Source organism: Rhipicephalus sanguineus, chromosome 10 (genome assembly GCF_013339695.2).
Source record: "Rhipicephalus sanguineus isolate Rsan-2018 chromosome 10, BIME_Rsan_1.4, whole genome shotgun sequence".
NCBI classification, from domain to species: Eukaryota; Metazoa; Arthropoda; class Arachnida; order Ixodida; family Ixodidae; genus Rhipicephalus; species Rhipicephalus sanguineus.
Genome location: NC_051185.1, coordinates 120,618,281 through 120,637,461, shown reverse-complemented (window position 1 = coordinate 120,637,461; position 19,181 = coordinate 120,618,281). Strand labels below are relative to the sequence as shown.

The following is a 19,181-nucleotide window of genomic DNA, read 5'->3' as shown; positions in this document are numbered from 1 at the left end:
TAGGACTTCGATAGCGAAACAAGCAGCGATGTACCAGCGTTCTTTAGTATTTTTTTTAGAAGTACTACCCCTAACCCCCCCCCCTTTTTTTTACTAAAGAACGAGTATGGTTTTGTTGTCACCACCCTCGCGCGTTTTCTTGCTTTTATTGCTGTCACACTTGACTCTGCGGTCACTCCTAGCTTCGTTGGGTCCAGCTCTTTTTTGTTGTCAAACGCAGCCCCAGAAATTTCTCTGCACGTACGCTGCATGCTCTATGTGCACGACCGCCTGAGGCTGTAAAAAAGCGCGTCCCTCCCGTCCAGATGCAGCGGCGGGCCGTCTTTGAGACAGTGGCGATTTGGGGATAGACACAGATGCCGATCCTTCAGAAAAACAAGCATATATAAGTGCAGTAAAGCGGCACGGGGGGTGCCGACAAAGGTCCTTCAAACGAATGAACGGCGTGAACATGCGCTGCAGGGCACACACAAATGGAAATAGTATAGCTTCAACTACTTGGGTCAGTTAAAAAAAAAAGAATAAAATGCTCGACTCCATCCCCTCCTCATTTTTTTTGTGATCTCTTTTTGTGTCATTGTGGTGGCCCTCTCCCCGCCACCAACCCTGCGTTTGTTGATACCCCCGCAACTACAGCGTAACCAGCCTAACCCCCACCGACCAAGGGGACGCGCTCCACACCCCGCAAGAGTTTTCAGGAGAAACTGGCGGCAGCGCCCCTGGCGGGCGCTCAAGCTGTCGACGCGGAGAGGGCCGCGGCGGCGCGGCGCAGGGATACGGCAGTGAGCCCACTGCCCCATTCTAGTACACTGCTTTCACAAGCGGCGGAGGCGCTGTGCATTGTGGGTAGTCCGCCATTTTGAAGTCATAGTCAACCAAGCCGGGAAGCGCGCGCGTGCGGCAGCTCCGAGTAAACAAACAGGCGTACCGGCGCGATCGCGCATGCTCTTATTGTGAGGAGTACCGAGCATTAACTAAGAAGTCAGCGAAGACCAGAATGTACGCATCCATGCTCTCCCTTAAACACCGCGAGTGATACAACGAGAAAATCCAACTATCCGGAGTGGACCCGTTCACGCTGCAGGCAGGCGACTGTGAACTTGTGACCACTCGTCGATGCCTCGGACATTCGCGAATTTGTGATCTTGCGGACGTGTTTTGTTACGCGGCAGCAGCTCAAAGGAAGGGAGGCCGTTGGCGGCCACAAATTCGTGACAAGCGGCTGGGTAAGCGAGCCGCGAATGAAGCAAGTTGCTGCCGACAGCGGGATCGTCATGACACAGGTAAGCTTGTAAGGACGTTTTAGATATTTATCTTTTCCATTCTTTTGTTAGGTGACCCATTCGCAGGCCCGCATCAAGCCTCCCGTCGAAGTGTGCTTCGTGGGGAAGGGTGACGGAGAAATCCTTGCTGCGCACTGCTCGTGCATGGCCGGAAATGGCAAGACGTGCTCGCACATTGCAGCGCTCTTGTGCAGCGTGCTGTACACCTTGGCATAGTTTACCAGAAGTTCATGAAAACTTAAGCTTATTGCACTTTTCTCGAAGAGCTGATGCTAATCGGCACCTTTGCTGCTTCTCACCGACGACACATAAGTGCTCGCTACTGCAGGTTGATACTCAGCTGCAATCAGTACGCCAAGAAGCTGGTCGCGGTTAAGGCTGCGGTGCACAAGTTGGCTTGTTGCAGTGTCGATGCGCCACTTCTTCATCGTCGATGACGACAAGCCCATTTCGGCAACGGGCCGCACCTCAAGTTTTTTCATGGCAGGAGGGAACCAGCTCTTGGAGCCGTCTGTGCACGAGCGCTCTTCACGCGCTCGCAGGCCGTACTCCACGTAAAAGAGGAGCGCTGCGATGTGGGAACAGCGTCCGTAGGGTGCCTTGATGACGTAGGGTGCCTTGATGCGCGTTTTGTTGCGCGCACACATCGAGGCACACTAGGAACACGCCTCGCCGTTTCTGGCCGTGCGCGGCAAGGATTTCTCTGTCACCCTTCCCCAGGAACCGCACTTCGACTTGAGGCTTGTCACCTTACAAAAGAATGCAAAAGATAAATATCTAAAACGTCCTTACAAGCTTACCTGTGTCATGATGATCCCGCTATCGGCAGCAACTTGCTTCATTCGCGGCTCGCTTATCCAGCCGCTTGTCACGAAGTTGTGGCCGCCAACGGCCTCCCTTCCTTTGAGATGCTGCCGCGTAACAAAACACGCCGCAATACCACAATTTCACGAATGTCCGAGGCATCGACGAGTGGTCACAAATTCACAGTCGGCTGCCTGCAGCGTGAACAGGTCCACTCCGGATAGTTGGATTTTCTCGTTGTATCACTCGCGGTGTTTAAGGGAGAGCGTGGATGCGTACATTCTGGTCTTCGCTGACTTCGTAGTTAATGCTCGGTACTCCTCACAATAACAGCATTCGCGATCGCGCCGGTACGCCTGTTTGTTTACTCGGAGCTGCCGCACGCGCGCGCTTCCCGGCTTGGTTGACTATGACTTCAAAATGGCGTACTACCCACAATGCACAGCGCCTCCGCCGCTTGTGAAAGCTCCCTATAGCGCTGGTATGTCATTATTTTTCTTCAAAACCTTTACAAAGAGCCAGTTTGGCGCTCCCGTTAAGAAAGTGGTCAGTAGAGATAACGTTTCTAGATAGAACTGATCTCAATGGAATTTGCCCAACTTTGCTTATCTCGAAAATCTGCTTATCTCGAAATTTTTTCTGGTTTTTACTACTTCGAGTTAACGAGGTATTACTGTACTATATATGCTCGTGGAAGGGTTGCACTCCCACTTTGGAGGGAAAAATTTTTGAAAAAAGAATCAAGATGTCCTGCCAGAAAGTGAAGTTAGTTCTGTTGCTGCTAGATGATGCGAGATGCTTTTTTTTTTTGGTGATGACACCCCTACCGGCACCATTACTCCCTAATGTGGTGCGTCAACTCGACTGTATTGGTAGTCTTTCCAGTCAGATCAATGGCATTTTGCCTGAAGAGAAGGGAGCCCCATTTGTGTCAGCGGTGGTTAATAATAATAATTGTTGGGTTTTGACGTCCCAAAATCGCGATATGATTGTGAGGGACGCCATAGTGGAGGGCTCTGGAAATTTCGACCACTTGGGGTTCCCTAATGTGCACCTAAACCTAAGTTCACGGGCCTCAAGCATTTTCGCCTTCATCGAAAATGCGGCCAGGATACAATCCTGCGACCTTTGTGTCAGCAGTAAAGCATCATAACCACTAGACCACCGAGGCGGGTCCAGCGGTGCTCAGGGACAATGGGCAGTCATGTGAGGTCATTTACTGCAGCATTTAAACAGCAACTGATGGAATACGCCAAAGAACATGGTAAGTGGAAGGCTGGAGACAAGTTCGATGTGGATGAAAAGTGTGTTCGGCACTGGTTCCAACAGAAGGAAAACCTCATTACAGCCAACAGAAGCCAAAAGCCATTACGCAGCAAAAAAATGTAAGGTCCCAAAAGTGGAACATGAATTTGTGTTGTATGGAATCAGCACACGAAGAATGGCTACACCTTATCTTCTGAGATGATATGCGTGACGGCTTTCACAACTGCTCACTGAATGGAAATTCCGCTGGCAGAATTCAGAGAAAGTCGGGGGTGGACTACACGGTTCACTAACCGCAACAGGCTTTGCATCTGCCACCAAACCACAACATGCCAAAAGCTTACGAGTGAGTACAAAAGCCAGCTCATGAAGTTTTAGCAATTTGTGAATGCTCTCAGGTAGCAGCACAACTACAGTGTATCCCAAATTGGAAAGGTGAACCAAACCCACACGTAGCTTAATGTGCCAGAAAACACCACGGTGTGTCCGTGCTCATGAACGGTGCAGAACGCAGTGATGCTACCGCTGCGCCAATTGCGCCAAACTGCGCCCAAGTGCCCTGGCTGCTACGTCCTGCGCCCAAGGGTGTGCTGCAACTTTATGAAACGAAACGCAACACTTGAGGTTCTCCCAATGAAAGCGACATCGCGGTGCACCTGTGTATGACGCAATCCGAGCCAAGCCAAGCCAGACTGGGCCTAACGTCGTCGTTTCCTACACTCAATGCTTCATTTTTCGGACGATTTTGCGGTCCCTAGGAAGTCCGAAAAATATCGATTTTTCGGACCGCGAAATCGGGCAGTGTGAAAAAACGAATTCATGCTTTTTCATTTCGCTCAAGCGGTCAAATCGCCACAGCCACATCCGAAATAGCTTCAATGCTGCCCAGTACCAGGCATTTTGGTGCATGCCCAGGCTCTCGTGAATACATTTGGGACCTGCCATGAACCCTGCTTAACTACGTGCGAACTGGCAATTGAAAATTTGCATCTCGGGATGAGTGCCGCCGATACCAGCAAAACATGGAATAAATTATGGCTGTCTCACATGGAGCGTTTGGAAGCGATGATGCGGAACGCAAAGGCTGTGGTGGAAGAGCAGACAACTTGTCTGGCTTTCCCCGATGCGTGTACGAAAATGTCCGCAGACACGGCGCACTTGCTGCTGCGTGAAGCCGATTGTTCCTAGTTGTGTGCAGCATGTCAACAACTAAGCCGACGCCGTCAATGCCAGGGGGTGCTTGCTGTAGCGTTCACACGTGTTTGCCGTGAAAGTGTTCGTTATGCCCACTCCGCTTCTTACCGAGCACGGGAGTGGCGATGGCGAGCTGCTTTCGTTCATGAAGGCAACGCGTCTGTGTGGTGCACTTAGCGGTCTCGCACAAATAGGCAGCATCAATGGCAGTGGGGAGCGTTTGGGTTGGCGCCTATAAAAACATGCAGTACACTCACAACTGCGCTTGTGCACAAAGGTCAGCAGCTAAGCACGTGTGGCAGAGGAGACCACTTGAGGCCGTAAATGAAACCAACTCCTGAACACCTGCGGATGTTCTAGGCTGACGCAAAACATCATCGCCATCACAGCTTGAAGCTGAGGTGCTGTCGTCTTCGGACTCAAAGCTCGTCGTCACTAAATTCACGTGCAGTTGCAAGATAGTTTCGCGCGGCGCGCGTTTCTCGCGGTGCAGGTGGGCACTCATGCGCACATGACGACGACACCATAGAAGCGACTAGCGACACGGGATGTGGCCCTGTGTCTGATATAACAATAAAAGCGAAACAGAAGCTGCTGGAAACTGGCTGAAAAGGCCACGTCCACACGTTATACATGCGGCGGACCTTCGGAAATAATTTCTGGTAGAATAAATCTTCCTCGACTCGATTTCTCTCGTGAATAGCTGGAATAAATTCCAGGCAATTATTACCGCTCAACGCTGTCAGATTGCGAAGATGACACCATAATTTGATGTTACTGAAGCATAACCCCAAGTGGCATGCATTTCTCTCAAGTTCGTCAGCCAAGTGCATTTTTCCAAGAACACACGCACATTGGTTCGCGCAAAGGTCTGTCAAAAATCACTATTTTGCCAAAACGGACAGATTCAAACTGATTCTGAAAGTTCAGTGGCTGAACTAACTAGTAGGAGGTGCTAGGTGCACTAGAAACAAATTGAACATGCCAAAATCTACTATTCAAAGCATCGATCGCCGATGATCGATTTGAATAGACGTGGTAACGGAAGAGTTAAACTCTGGTAGGTTCCAGCTTAGCTTTGATAATCTTTCACTCTGCCATATGTCTGTGTCAAAGATGTTTACATTTGAATGCGTATTGCATTGCACATGAATGCCAAGTGAGTGCATTTGCTTTTTAACACCACAAAAAAAAGTTGACAGGATGTTACACCTTCTGTAACATTTCAAGGCGAAAGCCTGCTGCTCCCTTGGTAATGCATCAAGTCATACAATTGCGGACCAGACTTCACGCGAGGCATAATGAGCTGCGGTGTGAGAGATCTGCATTTAAATTACCTATCTCTGGGTTCATCCCACCATTGATCAATGTTTAATTAACACTGTATTATGTAGGGTTTTTTACTATACATGATGCATAACTTCTAATTACTCTGGACATCATTATTACATCTTACATACTAATACACATGCTTTGGTGCCCATACGGGCTTCCTATGACCACTGACAATTTTTTGCTTCACACGGGTTCGTCAATGTAGCTGCGAGCTCTTTCAAGGACCAAGGACACCTCCACATACACTTTCATAAACCAGTTAAGGAGTCTAGACTTACCCTGCCCCCCACGTTGAGAAGTCCCGCTTGCTCTGGAAAGTGTAGAGCGTGAGGCCACCGGTGACCCCCAGTGTGAGCAGGAAAGCCTGCAGCACTGCCATCTGGTCGTAGAAGGACACTGCAAGCAGACATTGACAGCAAGATCTACAAAGAGAGCTCAGCAATGACATCTAACGAGAAAAGTCAGTTTTACAAGATCTAAGAGTATGAACACATCGAGATTGAATGCGAAAAAAAGAGAACAACAGTTTACAAAAGATTCACCCAATTCCGCTTTGCGGACACTGATGAAACAGCGAATCTGGTGGCCTTTCCTTCGTCAGGCTATCGCATTTCCATGTTTTGCAAGTCTTTCAGATATATTCTATCACTGCTCTTTATTAAACAATCTTTGTGAAGCTTTGAGGAGGTAGTACAGTTTTACTGCATCTTGACCATACCACTCTAATACCCAGGTTTACAAAGAAGCCTTCACTTAAGATGCACGTCAATCGCAACGTCATAGGGAATGCTTTTTGAAAGGCAATCTACAGTTGTTGGAACATCAATCGGCACATTCACCACCTGTCCTCTAGTCCCATACTGGCTATTGCCGTGTGTTAGCCTGTTCCCACATCAGTTCTCGCTGACGCTCACGTCGGGCGGCTTCTTCATCGGGAGAACGAGGAAGCCTGACCATTCTGAACACGCAAATGTCGCAGAAACGAGACGAGACAGACGACTGCGTTCTAGCAAACGAAAGCAAGGTTCTTTTTTTTTGTTACTCTGTTTATTACTACTGCAGTCTTCCTCTTGTTGTGTCCTATGAGTTTCAACGGTTTTCTTCTTCATTTTTAGCGGACCAGTGGCGAGTAGTGGGATTTACCCATTTCTGTAGCAAATAGAGTAGTTCAATTTACTTAATTCCTGTGGCACATACTCGTAAAATGACCACCTGCCAACATCGGACACGAAAGACTCGACTAAGAACAGCTTTGCTGTTAAAAGACCAACTCGCAGAATGCAGTGGTGGTCCAGTCAGTTTCCTATATGAAGCAATTTTTGAAGCAGAAAAAGAACTGTGTTGGAATCTATTTGCAGCAAAAGGAACACTGTTTAGGAGCAGGTTTGGAGCTGAAAAAATTGTCATTTCGAGCACCTTTTGGAGCAGACAAAATGGTTGGGGATCCCTTGGAGTAGTACAGCAGGAAGTCTGCAACCTTTTAGGACATGTTACGATTACTGCGCAATCATGAAATGCTGCTCGAATGTAAACAATAAGACAGAAAATCAGTGAGCAGCCATTAACTAGGCTGTGTCACACAAAATATTCTCAAATGCAGGCTACACTGCAACACACAGGATGTGCACCGTGGTGAAGCATTAGCGACAAGGCAAGCATAGCACACATGGTTTCTGCGAGTGAGAGGTGTCAAAACGTCCACTGCCTCCTAATTATTGGGAGGGAAAGGGGGTGGCCACCAGCACAGGCGCCCCCTCCCCATCATCATCCCTTGGATCCGCTGCTGGCAGGGGCTCTCAAACTAGGTTCCGCCAAAGGAGTACCCTGGCTCTGTGAGTGCTGAGAACTAATTCAACCACATGCCATTATTAGAAACTAGTTTACAGCTTGTTATTTAGAGAAACAATTCTGCATTGCACTTTATTGAACAACAAAGCTACCGCAAGCCCCATCCGTACTTCCATAGCCTGTGAACAGTGAGAAACTCGCACAGCAGCCATGCTCCAGATTCGTCTTGCACGCTCAGAGCAGCTCGTCTGGCCCTTTGGCGACTGACGGCGATATTGGCTGTTAAAACGACGTTTCATAACGGACACATTAGCCCAGTCACACGTTATTGGTGGCTCCCTGCAGTGCGCCGCTGTCCGCGAGGCTCAATTTCTACGCGTGCTGGTTCGCCACCACATTATGTCGCATTGAATACGAGTGCTTCGATGCACACGAGCAGCACCTCGTTCCGACGCGTGCTCACTCATTTAGGCCTTGCATTATGATCGTTACGCTGAAGAACCTTGCGTAGCACGATTGATATGGAACACTTTATTTTGTGAAATATCAAGCTGTTATTGCATGTCCGAATCTTAATTTTCATGAAGGCGCCTCGTGGTTTTGGCACGTAAAATTCCAGAAATTATTATTATGCAGGAAGATGCCATTTAAAGTGCACAATGCCTAAAATGGTATAGCTCAATAAGAGTGATGAGCTTCCAAACTGTAGACAAAATGCCGAACCATCAATAACGAAGACCACACGCACATAATTAGGTCAGGCCGATTATAACAGGGAAAAGTGCATCAGTGGAAAGAGGAGGAGTGGATTCCATGGCAGTATGGAAAAGCAATTTATAATTAGAGCTGACCTAATAGGGTATTTCCGGCCAGAGCATAGCTGTTTATGCCGGCAACAAATGAAATTTGATGCAGTTGGCACAAGATGAATGTGAATGGGCGCAGTAAGGCGCACAGAGGTAGAATTGTAGCAAAATGGCACAGTTGGACCACCACTGAGAACTTGTTCTACCAAAGTGGGCTTCCCGATTCCACTGTCAACAAACATTACCCAATAATTTTTAGGTATTAGTTAACACACATCTTCTCTTAACCCCTTCAGACGCCACCTGTGAAGCACAGTCGGTAAATGCGTCAAAATAAACACAAGATTATTTCAAAGCACTCAATATTCTACTGCAACAAAAATAATATCATAATACATTGATTTATGTGCTTTGTAGTAATTATTCCTAATTAAACTGTAATTAAATATCTATTTCACCCGGAATCATTCATGTTCTGTTTTTGCACATAGAGGGTCATATCTCAGGCTGGAAATATAGTACAAATTCATTTTCAGTTATGCTACTTTGAGCAAAGAAAAATTGCACTTTTGAGCGTGGCTCGCGGAAAGCAGTACCGTATTTATTCGAATCTAAGCCGATGATTTTTTCGAAAAACGATGTGCCAAAGTGGGGGCTCGGCTTAGATTCGAGGATTTTGAAAAACGCGCCATTTTTCATCGAGAAAAGTGTTGCAAAACTAGCGCCACCTAGACAGTATTGTAGCCGTTAGAAGCCGAGCCAACACCTGGCTTAAGTACGCACGTGAGGCCGCCATTTTTATCTTTGTGGCGAGTGTTGAGGCGAGCCGTTCGTCAGTTCGAGTCTCGCTTCGAGTGGGCTGTGTGTGGCGTAGCTCAATGGCGCCAAACGAGCGTAGTCATTATATTGCGGCGTATAAAAGGAAAGTTGTGCTAGCCGCGGAGTCGTCCTCCAACGTTCAAGCCGGGTGGGACTTTGGAGTGGACGAAAAGAATGTTCGTCACTGGAGGGGCCAACGGGAGAAGCTCTTCGCGTGCGCCGCAACGAGGATGGCTTTTACCGGTCCACGGAAAGGCCGTCACCCTGAAATGGAGAGGGCATCGTGCGCTCTTTCAAGAAGTGTGGCATATCAAATGCGCTTGATGGCACCGAGGATTGCGCACAGTTTGAGAACAGCGACAAAGAGATCAGCGACGACGACTCGGAATGAGTGCGGCATCTTGATGATGAACCAACTGCTCCGTTTCATCTTAATATTTTCAATAAATGTTTTCTCTATGTGAATTTTCCCCGGCCTACATTCGAGGTAAGTTTTTTTTTTTCGGGCTTCGGACTTTAGGGGGTCAGCTTAGAATCGGGGTCGGCCTAGATTCGAGTAATTACGGTAATTCTAAACTGACTAGTTGACCATGGTAGTGCCTTCAGCAAAGTGATCATGTGCAACAGTACACTGCAAAATGAAGTTAAACGAAGACATGTTTATTATGCAGAAGGTTCAATTCAACCAAACCTCAATTTACCTTGCTCTTTCTGAGCCAATAGTCAACACAACTAGCAAAAACAAGTGGTGTACACAATTGTGTACAAAGCATCTCAAAGGGTTGAGAGACTTCATGTATAACGAGTGCTTTATCAAGTGAACTTATTTGATCTTTTTTCTGTACTGAAACTAGTCTTTTCGTATAAAAAGTTTTCTACTTATGTTTTATTACTGGGTAAGGTATCCCCTTATTATGTGTTTCTCTTTTGTGCCTTTTTATGCTTTCGCACACATGTTGATGTCCTGAAGTGTTTCGCTCAAGGGTTCTTTCAATGTCTTTAACATTTATTCAGGATACATTTTTCTTATTTACAAGCAATGAATTTGATTACGCCTTGTACCATTTACTTGTGCTGGTTTACTGCTGTAACACCCTCTCATGCAATGTTCCATACATTGGTACCAGTGAACACGGCCGAAGCGGTCTGCTGTCGGGCATCGCCCGACAACGGTGTTCGTGGTTAAAATTTCGCTGTTTTCTCACTGCAAGTCGTGCACATTTTTTGCATACATGAAGTGCCATCCCTTGATGAATAAGTGAGCTTCGTGTGTTGAGGTTTCCTTTTTTCACACTAGGGTGCAGCACTATGTTCAGCACGGAGCCCAGAGCGTACCCACTCGCTCACGGTTTGCTGAGAAGCATGGCCACGTTTTCACCACGTGCGTTTTACGGTGGTGCTTTTAGCGAAAGCGAGGATGACTTTAGTGAGGAAGAGAATTATGTGCCTCCACGAGACAGTGATGACAGTGATTCGACAGAAGTGAGTGACGAAGACGAGGGCGACGGCGGTGGAGACAACACCTCTGTTTACACACAGGGGAACAGTAACAACCATGGCCTGCACCCAGGAGAATGCCTTGAGCGGCATCATACGCTGCCCAATTATCGCTAAAGGAGTTGCCTGCAGAATGCAGGAGCAAAAATATTATCCTGTGAGTTTTCCTTCCACAGTTTGTGTTTTTCTTTGCGGCGCCAGAAACTGGCAAAATAGTTTCGGACCGGTAGAGCCGGAAAGTGGGTAAAAGTTTTGGACCGCAAAGGGTTAACCACTGATTTGATTGATTCAAGGTAAACAGTGTCGCTGCTTGAAACAGGGTTGAAAAGCCAAAGAAAAGAACACAGAATTGTCCTTTTTGGAGGAGCAAGGACGTCAGTATTTTGTCCTGCACTAACCTTACTTTGCTCTTTTCACAAAACAGCCCTTTGTCCCAGTTTCAAGAAGTCCTTCGGTTTACCTTGATAGTGAGCTAGCCAGCCCAGGCTCTGCTGAAGATACTGTTTTGGAGGCCAGCAATGCTCACTTCTACTTCAGCCTGCCATACATTTCAATGAGCTGAGACTCATTATTTTGAACATGACAGTTATCTGTATGAAATCTTTCTCGAAAAGCCCGGACAGCTTGGAAACTTGTCTCGTTAGCAGTATTTCGTCAGGCAAGAAATTCCGCCCTTCACAAAACCCTATAAAACAAGGCACTTCATTTTTTATTTATATAGTGTAAAATATTTGTTATTCAACCACTCCAACTCATGCTGGGTTTTGACATTATGCCAAAGGCAACCAGTAGAAGCAACTAAATGTATGGGTTTGCACTAGTTGGCACTCCATAATTCACGAGCAGTAAGCATGAAAACTTCTGGTCGGAACTTTCATTCTTCGTCTCGAAGTTTTTGTGCCTAACGCTGGTGAAGTACAAGCAAGCCACTAAAATTGGAAGAAAAACTGCAATATTTGCACTCACTATAAATCAGTTTCAATCGACTGATCTTGTCTCCTAAACCTGTATTAAATGTACATCTGCAGCGATTTTATTCCAAGAAAGCTTTATCTAACCAAAACTGAATATGCTTTAAGCCCAGTAACAATAAAGATGGACTTTGCACAACTACTGCATCCCAGTACGCTTTGCAGTTGTTCTATGCTGCATGCGGACAAAGAATAATTGGCTTGCATGTTCGTTAGAAAGCTACCTAGGTGTTGAGGCAGTCCTATAAAGGTGCAATCTGAATTGCAATTGAGCCTAATTGGCTCAATTGCATAAGATGTAGAGGGGAGCCAAGTGTATTTCAGAAATTCAATCATGACTGGAGCTCAGTCATGGTCGAAGGTACCCGTGCAATGTCTGTGTTATTTAGTAACCGTACACAACAGGCAAGTTTTGCAAGATTTTTTCATGAGAAACATTTCATGACTATTTTGAATAAGACTGAGTTAACAGCAATTTGTCCACACCAAAAACTATCAAACTCTTTACACTCACCGGCAACAGCAACAGTGAAGGCTTGCACAATGGTCTGAAAAGACAAAAGCAAACAATCAGAACTTTTTCAATGAAAAAAATAAAATCTCTTTAATCATGGAATATTTGCAGATCAAAAGCATATAAAAAAATTCACAGTTTCACCGCAAGGGTGAAGCAATGAATGCGAAAGCAAGAAATCGAAATGTCTTACGAAGAACCAGAAGCAGCTCGATACTTGCAGCGTGCTGCTGAAGCACAAAAAGGGACGCCCTGAATGAACGCACAGGCATGCACAGGGCAAGCGTGAACTGTCACAGTTGTTACGCCTATGTGCTTGAGCAACACGCTGCAAGTGTCGACAATGGAGAACCAGACGCTTGCTTGCTTGCTTGACCCTTAATTCTTGGCTCTTACCCACTACGGGGGATTGAACATGAAACTGGCGGTTAATATAAGTGGGGAAATTTAGAATTTAGACGCTCTTAGACATTTCTTCTTCTTTTAAGCTGCGGCTCCTGGAGTGACCCTCTGCGTCTCCTACCACAGGAGGCGTCTGATGCAAGGTGTGCCCGGTGTTCTTTGTCTTTTTTGTTTTCCTTCCACATCACGAGTGGGTACAGAAAATGGCCACTTTGTCATGCGCGTCTCAAGGGAGTATTAGAAATTAAAGAAAATTAGAGCGCTGCGTCTGCAAATGTCGACAATGGAGAATCAGACGCTCTTAAATACTTCTTTTTCTTTTAAACTGCGGCGCGTGGAGTTACCCCCTGCGTCTCCAGCCACACAGGTGCGTCTGATGCAAGGTGTTCCCGGTGTTCTTTCTTTTTTTTGCCTTCCACATCACGAGTGGATACAAAAAAGGTACACTTTGTCGTGCGCGACTCAAGGGCAGTTTTCAAATTGAAAGAAAATTAGGAGCGTTGCGTGATAGAAAACACGCTCACACTCCTCCGAGATTTGCTTACCACCAGCGGTACATGGCGTGTGGCTGAGTTGTCTAACGCAGCGCGCTGGGGAGCGAGGGGCTGCTGGTTCAAATTTGCGGTCGGGTACTTCAGAATTTTTTTCTTCTGTTTTATTTTTCTTTGTTCCTTTTTTATATATATATACATACATATCCGGGACATGATGGGGTCGACAGACGGCGACGGCAAAAATCAGCCGAGAGTGTCCATATAATTGCTATCGCAATAAAAATTGTAGAGTGCAAGTACTGTGCCACCATGTGACTTCAAGCATGTTAATTAACATATGTACGATGTTATTAAAATTTCAAGTAGTAATAAGGTGATAATGCGACTGCAATAATGCACTCATACTCTAAGATAAAATCTGTACATCACTCACTGTTTTAACTTTGCCCTGCAGGAGCAATTATTATTAATTTTATGCGCATTCTTTGCACTTTCTTCAGGAACACGAGATGCTATGCCATACACGATATTCTAGAGCATAAAATTACCCAGCATTAAAGAAAGGAGGCACACAGAGTTGATGGAGACCATTGCATGGACACTTAAATGGTCTAAAACTTGGATAATTGAGAACCCTATTTTGCTGCAATCTTCTTAAACATTGAGGAAGTGTACTTTCTCAAGTGTGCCCAGTATTTAAAAACTGTACATATCCTCCAGTAAACCTGCGAACCCTGCAATATGTCTTCAATATTAAACAGTACACACTTGGGTGTTGTCAGTTTTTTAAGAGAGCGCAGAATAAACATTATCATCCTATCATATGCAGTGAACTGGACTGGCTTATCTAATGCAGTGCATATGCAAAGCCTCTCAAAGCAAGCCATAAGCTGCAAGCTCTAGTATACGAACCATAATCCAAATTTGGGAAATGGACTGCTTTCAAGGAGGCAATATCCGCCGTTTTTGGTCCCCCTGCCGTATGGAAGTTACGCGCCAAACAATATCTGTGCACACCGGCACAAGAACCGATTGAAACTTTTACTGCCTATACCGAGGACATAATCTATCTCTGCAGGTGCGTTGATGCCTCAATGAGCGAAAGTGCCAAGATATACAGCATATTATAAAGGGTGTTGACAACAATGTTTTCCAGATGCTCCTTGTGAAGTCTCCCAGCACTGTGTCTGAAGTGGTAACTCTTGCCAGAGCTTGAGGACTCGGGCAATTACCTCAGTTTAACAAGTGAACTCCTCCACAAAGGTGAACAATCAAGGTGTGCATCAGGGAGTTATACCTATTGCTCCAGAGTCACTAGCCTTGCTTTCACCACTATCTTCAGAATCACATAAGAAAATAGCCCGTGTCTGTTTATTTCGCAAAATAATTTATGGCATGCATGGAAATAGTTTGCCACAGACAATTTCATTGTGCATTTTGCTGGAAACATAATCAATGCAGCCTTGCCTGTCCTTTCGCTTGCACTCAAGCCTTCAATACAAGTGCGCTGCCACATGCGATCAGTAAATGAAACGGGCTTCCTAATAATACTGCTAACATTCAAGATTCTGCAGAATTCAGAAATGCGATAGCAAGTGCTTGTGACTCTGTGTAGTAGTACCTCCAGTACTAAAGCTTTTGCTTGTAATCACATCAGCCCCTTTTTAAGGACACTATTTCTTTACTATTAATTTTTTATAATAAATTCAAGTGTTTTTATTTACTGCATTAACCCTTTGTGGTCCAGTGTCAGGCACCGCTATGCAAGTTCTTTCGTGGCTGATTCACGTGTGTATTTTCATTGCATTATGAGTCATCTTCAAATGAGTAATTCAGAGATAGACGCTCCTGGCATATGTGCATTTTGTGTCTCGTCATGTGGCACATGACCATCTCTAAATGCATCATCTCTACATGACTAATTTAGAGATGATGCATAAATTACTCTAAATGAGTAAAAGAAAGGGCAATTTTAAGGGCTTGTTTCTCTTTTGCTAGACACAACATTAATTCACAAAGCAATCTTTGTATGAGCTGGCAGCTGACCAATAATCCCTCGTATGCATACTACCGGCATTCAGTCTGCCAGAACGAGACCCTTGCTATGAACGAAAGGAGGGCAATTTTAAGGGCTACTAGAGGCGCTGACTAACACTCCCAAGTTTAAAATGAACATATATACCTTATAAAGTGGACGGGGGGATGAACGTTGCTGTAGCTCAGTTGGTAGAGCATCGGAAGCATTATTCGAAGGTCACAGGTTCGGTCCCTGCCAGTGGCAAGTTATCTTTTCATCCATCTTACTTTTTCACATTTACATCATAATTACTACAAAATAACATCCCCTAAACTCTCCTTGGGTTTCTTGTCTGTTAGTTCTAAATGAGTAATTTAAACATGAACTTTGATTTCTTTAGTTTCAGACCGGAATGAATGGAAGGTGGGTAAAGGTTTCACACTGCCAAGAGGGAAGGAGAGATCAAGAGGGACTGTTACACCATATCAGATAGGTTCAATGACTGTATAATGCCCAGTCTTGAGCTCTTCTGATATGTTCCACATTTATTTTTCTGACAATTCCTTTATACTGACCTCATTCATATCATGCTACTACAGTAGCCCATGAGGAGAAACAGTAAACAGACACGATGCACTTACAAAGCCCATGAGCAGAAAGTAGTTTGTAGGTGTCTCCCGCCTCTTCACCATCAGGGCCAGGAGGAGGGCCATCGACATGAAGAAGGCTCCCACCACCATCCAGTGGCTAGAAACAAGTTACAAGCGTTAGTTATTCAAAAGTAATGCATGGGCTTTGATATACACCAGCCATGAGGGGCTCTTGATTACATTTTGATCCCCTGGAGTTCTTAACCAAGCACTTGATAACTGACCATTTTTCAAATTTCCCACATCTCAATACAAAGGCGTGCTGAGGGCAATGCCTTTGCAGCAAGCAATGAAGTGCAGGAAGTGCAGATAAAAAGTTTAGGCCAGCTGTTCAGTATGTAAATATTACTGAACATGCTACCACCTATCTTAAAATTTTTGAACTAATCTTTTTTTTTTCTTTTAATTACAAGGGCTCGTGAAAGCTGGACTTTGGTGCCGCTATTACTACAACAGCACCCCCCTTCCTCATTGCTAGTTTCTATCAGCAGTACCCTGTCAAAGAAGTAAGGTAACCTTACATACAGCTGAAAATTAGGTGGAGAAAAGGCTTCCATGCTTAAAAATGGGACTTATTCTCTGCTGTGATGGAATTTTGTAAATGCTAGCTTTGAAAATGCATTTAAACAATGCAACTACACAGTGAAGTTAGAGCACTCTTGCTGCTTAGTATTGGCACACTCATGATGACTGAGGGGCGCGAGAAAACGGCACACAACGAAAAAATGTACACGGGACGACGCGTTGTGTGCCGTTTTCTCGCGCCCCTCAGTCATCATGAACAAATACCAACTTGCCCAACTTTTTACCTTACTGAGTATTGGCACACTGTTTCGCAAGGTGGAACAACTAAGTTTGTCTTTGTTAACTTTGTGACATTATAGGCACATTCATACAAAAGCCAGTGTGGCCAAAGCGGGCAGGTGGGTGTGGCAGAAGCAACGGAAACCTCTAGAAGACTACAATAGTGGGCGAAATATCTGGAAGCAAGCACGATCATTCCCAAATTTTGTTTTCTTCCTTGCCAACTGAGCTTCCCGCTTTGCTGGAGCCAGCCAGAATGCAAGGAGGAGGAGCAGCTGTCTCTCAAAAGGAAACATCCAGATCGTATCCACAATGTCCGCATCACAGTGGTCAGGATGCGTGATTGTCTCTGTTTGTGCATGGTCTGTGCGTGCCATCATCCAGAAACAAAATACGACACTGCAATTTCGTCTCCTCGTCTTAGTCAGTGACACTTAGGTTGATGTTGCACCCAGACTTGTTGTACAGGTAGTTGTTTTGAATCATGGCGAGAGGTGTTCACATCAGCGTGCAACCCAAATGCTTTTGAGTAACCGCAGTACGCCTCAAGGCTTGAGAATGTCTGCAACAGATGAACGGTGCATACAACACCGTTTCATCTACTGATGACAATGCATGCACTTGTGAGTGTATAAGCCTCAGAAACTCGGATGAGCACAATCAACCAGCTTCTTCTCTCGATTACTGACCTTTGTTGCTATGGAACTTCGTTAGGACGTGGCCTTCCACTGCTGTGTTCACAGGCTCCTGTGCTATCTTGTTTAATATCTCCCTCTTGGTTCAGAGCGATGTCAGCACACCATGGCGTAATATTCGACAAGTGTTTCGCCAGAGCATGGCAAGCTGGTGGTGTTAGTGTATATGTGCATACTACAAAAGTTTTAGTTCGAGTTGAACAACCATTGTAATCACATGGCCACACAGCACTATGAGAAACACTGTAGTGGAGTTCTCGAGAAATAATTTGGTCATCATGGACCGCTTCGTGTGCAATGAAGGCATAAAACATAGGTACTTTTTTGCATACTGGGCTTATTGGAATGCAGCGATGATGCCGGGAAAGAAATATGCGACACCAGGCCTTAGCAGGAGGTCACTGTATAGCAACTAAACCGCGTGGAAGCTTAGAGGTGATGTTGGCACAGTGCACCATGCCAGTCTTTCTGCGCCCGTTTTTTTTTTTATCCGGAAGAATGTTGCCACAACCCAAATCAAAATATAATCATTTGTTTGCTGTGACAAAATACAATTTTAATGCTGTTTAGTTCTTACAGGGAGCAGCAGTCCACTGCCACATAAAATGAACTGTACATTTCATAAAAGACAGAACTTCAATGTGTTGAAAATAGATTTTCCTATGCTGAAACAGCAAGTGGACTGATTCAGTGTTGCCATTTAGTTCACAAAGTGTTTTATACATTATGTTTCTGCAAACTCGAACTGAACCACAGCAAAATTGAATTCGATGAACCTGAACACTTTTTTTTTCAGGTGGTGTGACAAAAGCGCTCTAAAAATGTTACTGCCCTACCAAGATCTCATTCAAAACGTTACTCTAATTCCACAACTCTCCTTGTTTAGCAACCTTTCACATAGTCTAGGTGTTAGCGTAGGAAATATTTATGACCACAAAGCGTTTGCATGGAAATGTCCTCTGGCTGTCACTTACGCACAAGACCTGTCATACCACCTATCGAGCTTGTAAAGAGGCAAGCGTGCATGCACTTTGCTTAAACGTAAGAGCATGGAATGCGGAATCACCGGTGCAAACAGGACTTATTTCCATGTGCTTAACATTAGAGGTTGTTTACATTGAAGGCATGCTGATTTCCTATTTTCTCACAAACAAATACTTTATTTGAAGATCTAGCAGCTGCAAAAAAAAAAAAAGAGCTTCCCTGATCGTCATCTAAACAGTGCAGGAACCTAATGTGGCTTCTACATAGAGTGCACTATTACACACACACACTAAATAATTAAGTGGGCAAGACAAATGGCTGTTCTAGTATTTCCTTCAGTAGTGCACTGTTGTCAGTCTGGCTACAAGTGGATGAACTTGAGACAAGTGCCTTCCATTGTTGGGTAGCGCACAAATGGACATGACACGAAGGAAGAAGATGCAACAAGCGCTGGTCTATCAACCGAAAGATTTTATTTGAAAAGTTCAAGTATATACAGAAAACGTCAACCCCACACAAGCTTACTACTGATCAATGAAAAGAATCTCTTGGTCAGATAGTGACACTGACGGGTGACTAATGCAATTGCTATCACACTTTGCCATGTGGTATGCCTCTGCTATGTACGTTGATCATGATGATGTGCGATGATCAACGTTTGCGTAAACGAAGGCGTGCAACAGCATTCCCGACAATTGCTGGCGTGATGAGAAGATATATATTTGTATGTACTTGAACTTTTCATATAAAATCTTCCAGTTGTTAGACCAGTGCTTGTCCCGTCTTCTTCCTTCGTGTTGTGCCTGTTTGTGCGCTACCCAACAATGCATGGGTTCACCTGCCTTTCAGTCCCACTAC

General features: G+C 45.2%; 1 protein-coding gene across 1 annotated transcript in view; it reads right to left on the bottom strand.

The window, feature by feature from the left end:
* LOC119372394 (protein lifeguard 4) overlaps window positions 1-19,181 on the bottom strand; it is a 29,846-nt gene that overhangs the window by 9,410 nt on the left and 1,255 nt on the right. The window contains exons 3-5 of the mRNA XM_037642866.2: window positions 15,832-15,937; window positions 12,278-12,311; window positions 6,161-6,278 (exon numbers count right to left, since the gene is read on the bottom strand). Coding sequence (XP_037498794.1) covers window positions 6,161-6,278; window positions 12,278-12,311; window positions 15,832-15,937 — 258 coding nt within the window. The remainder of the gene's footprint in view (window positions 1-6,160; window positions 6,279-12,277; window positions 12,312-15,831; window positions 15,938-19,181) is intronic.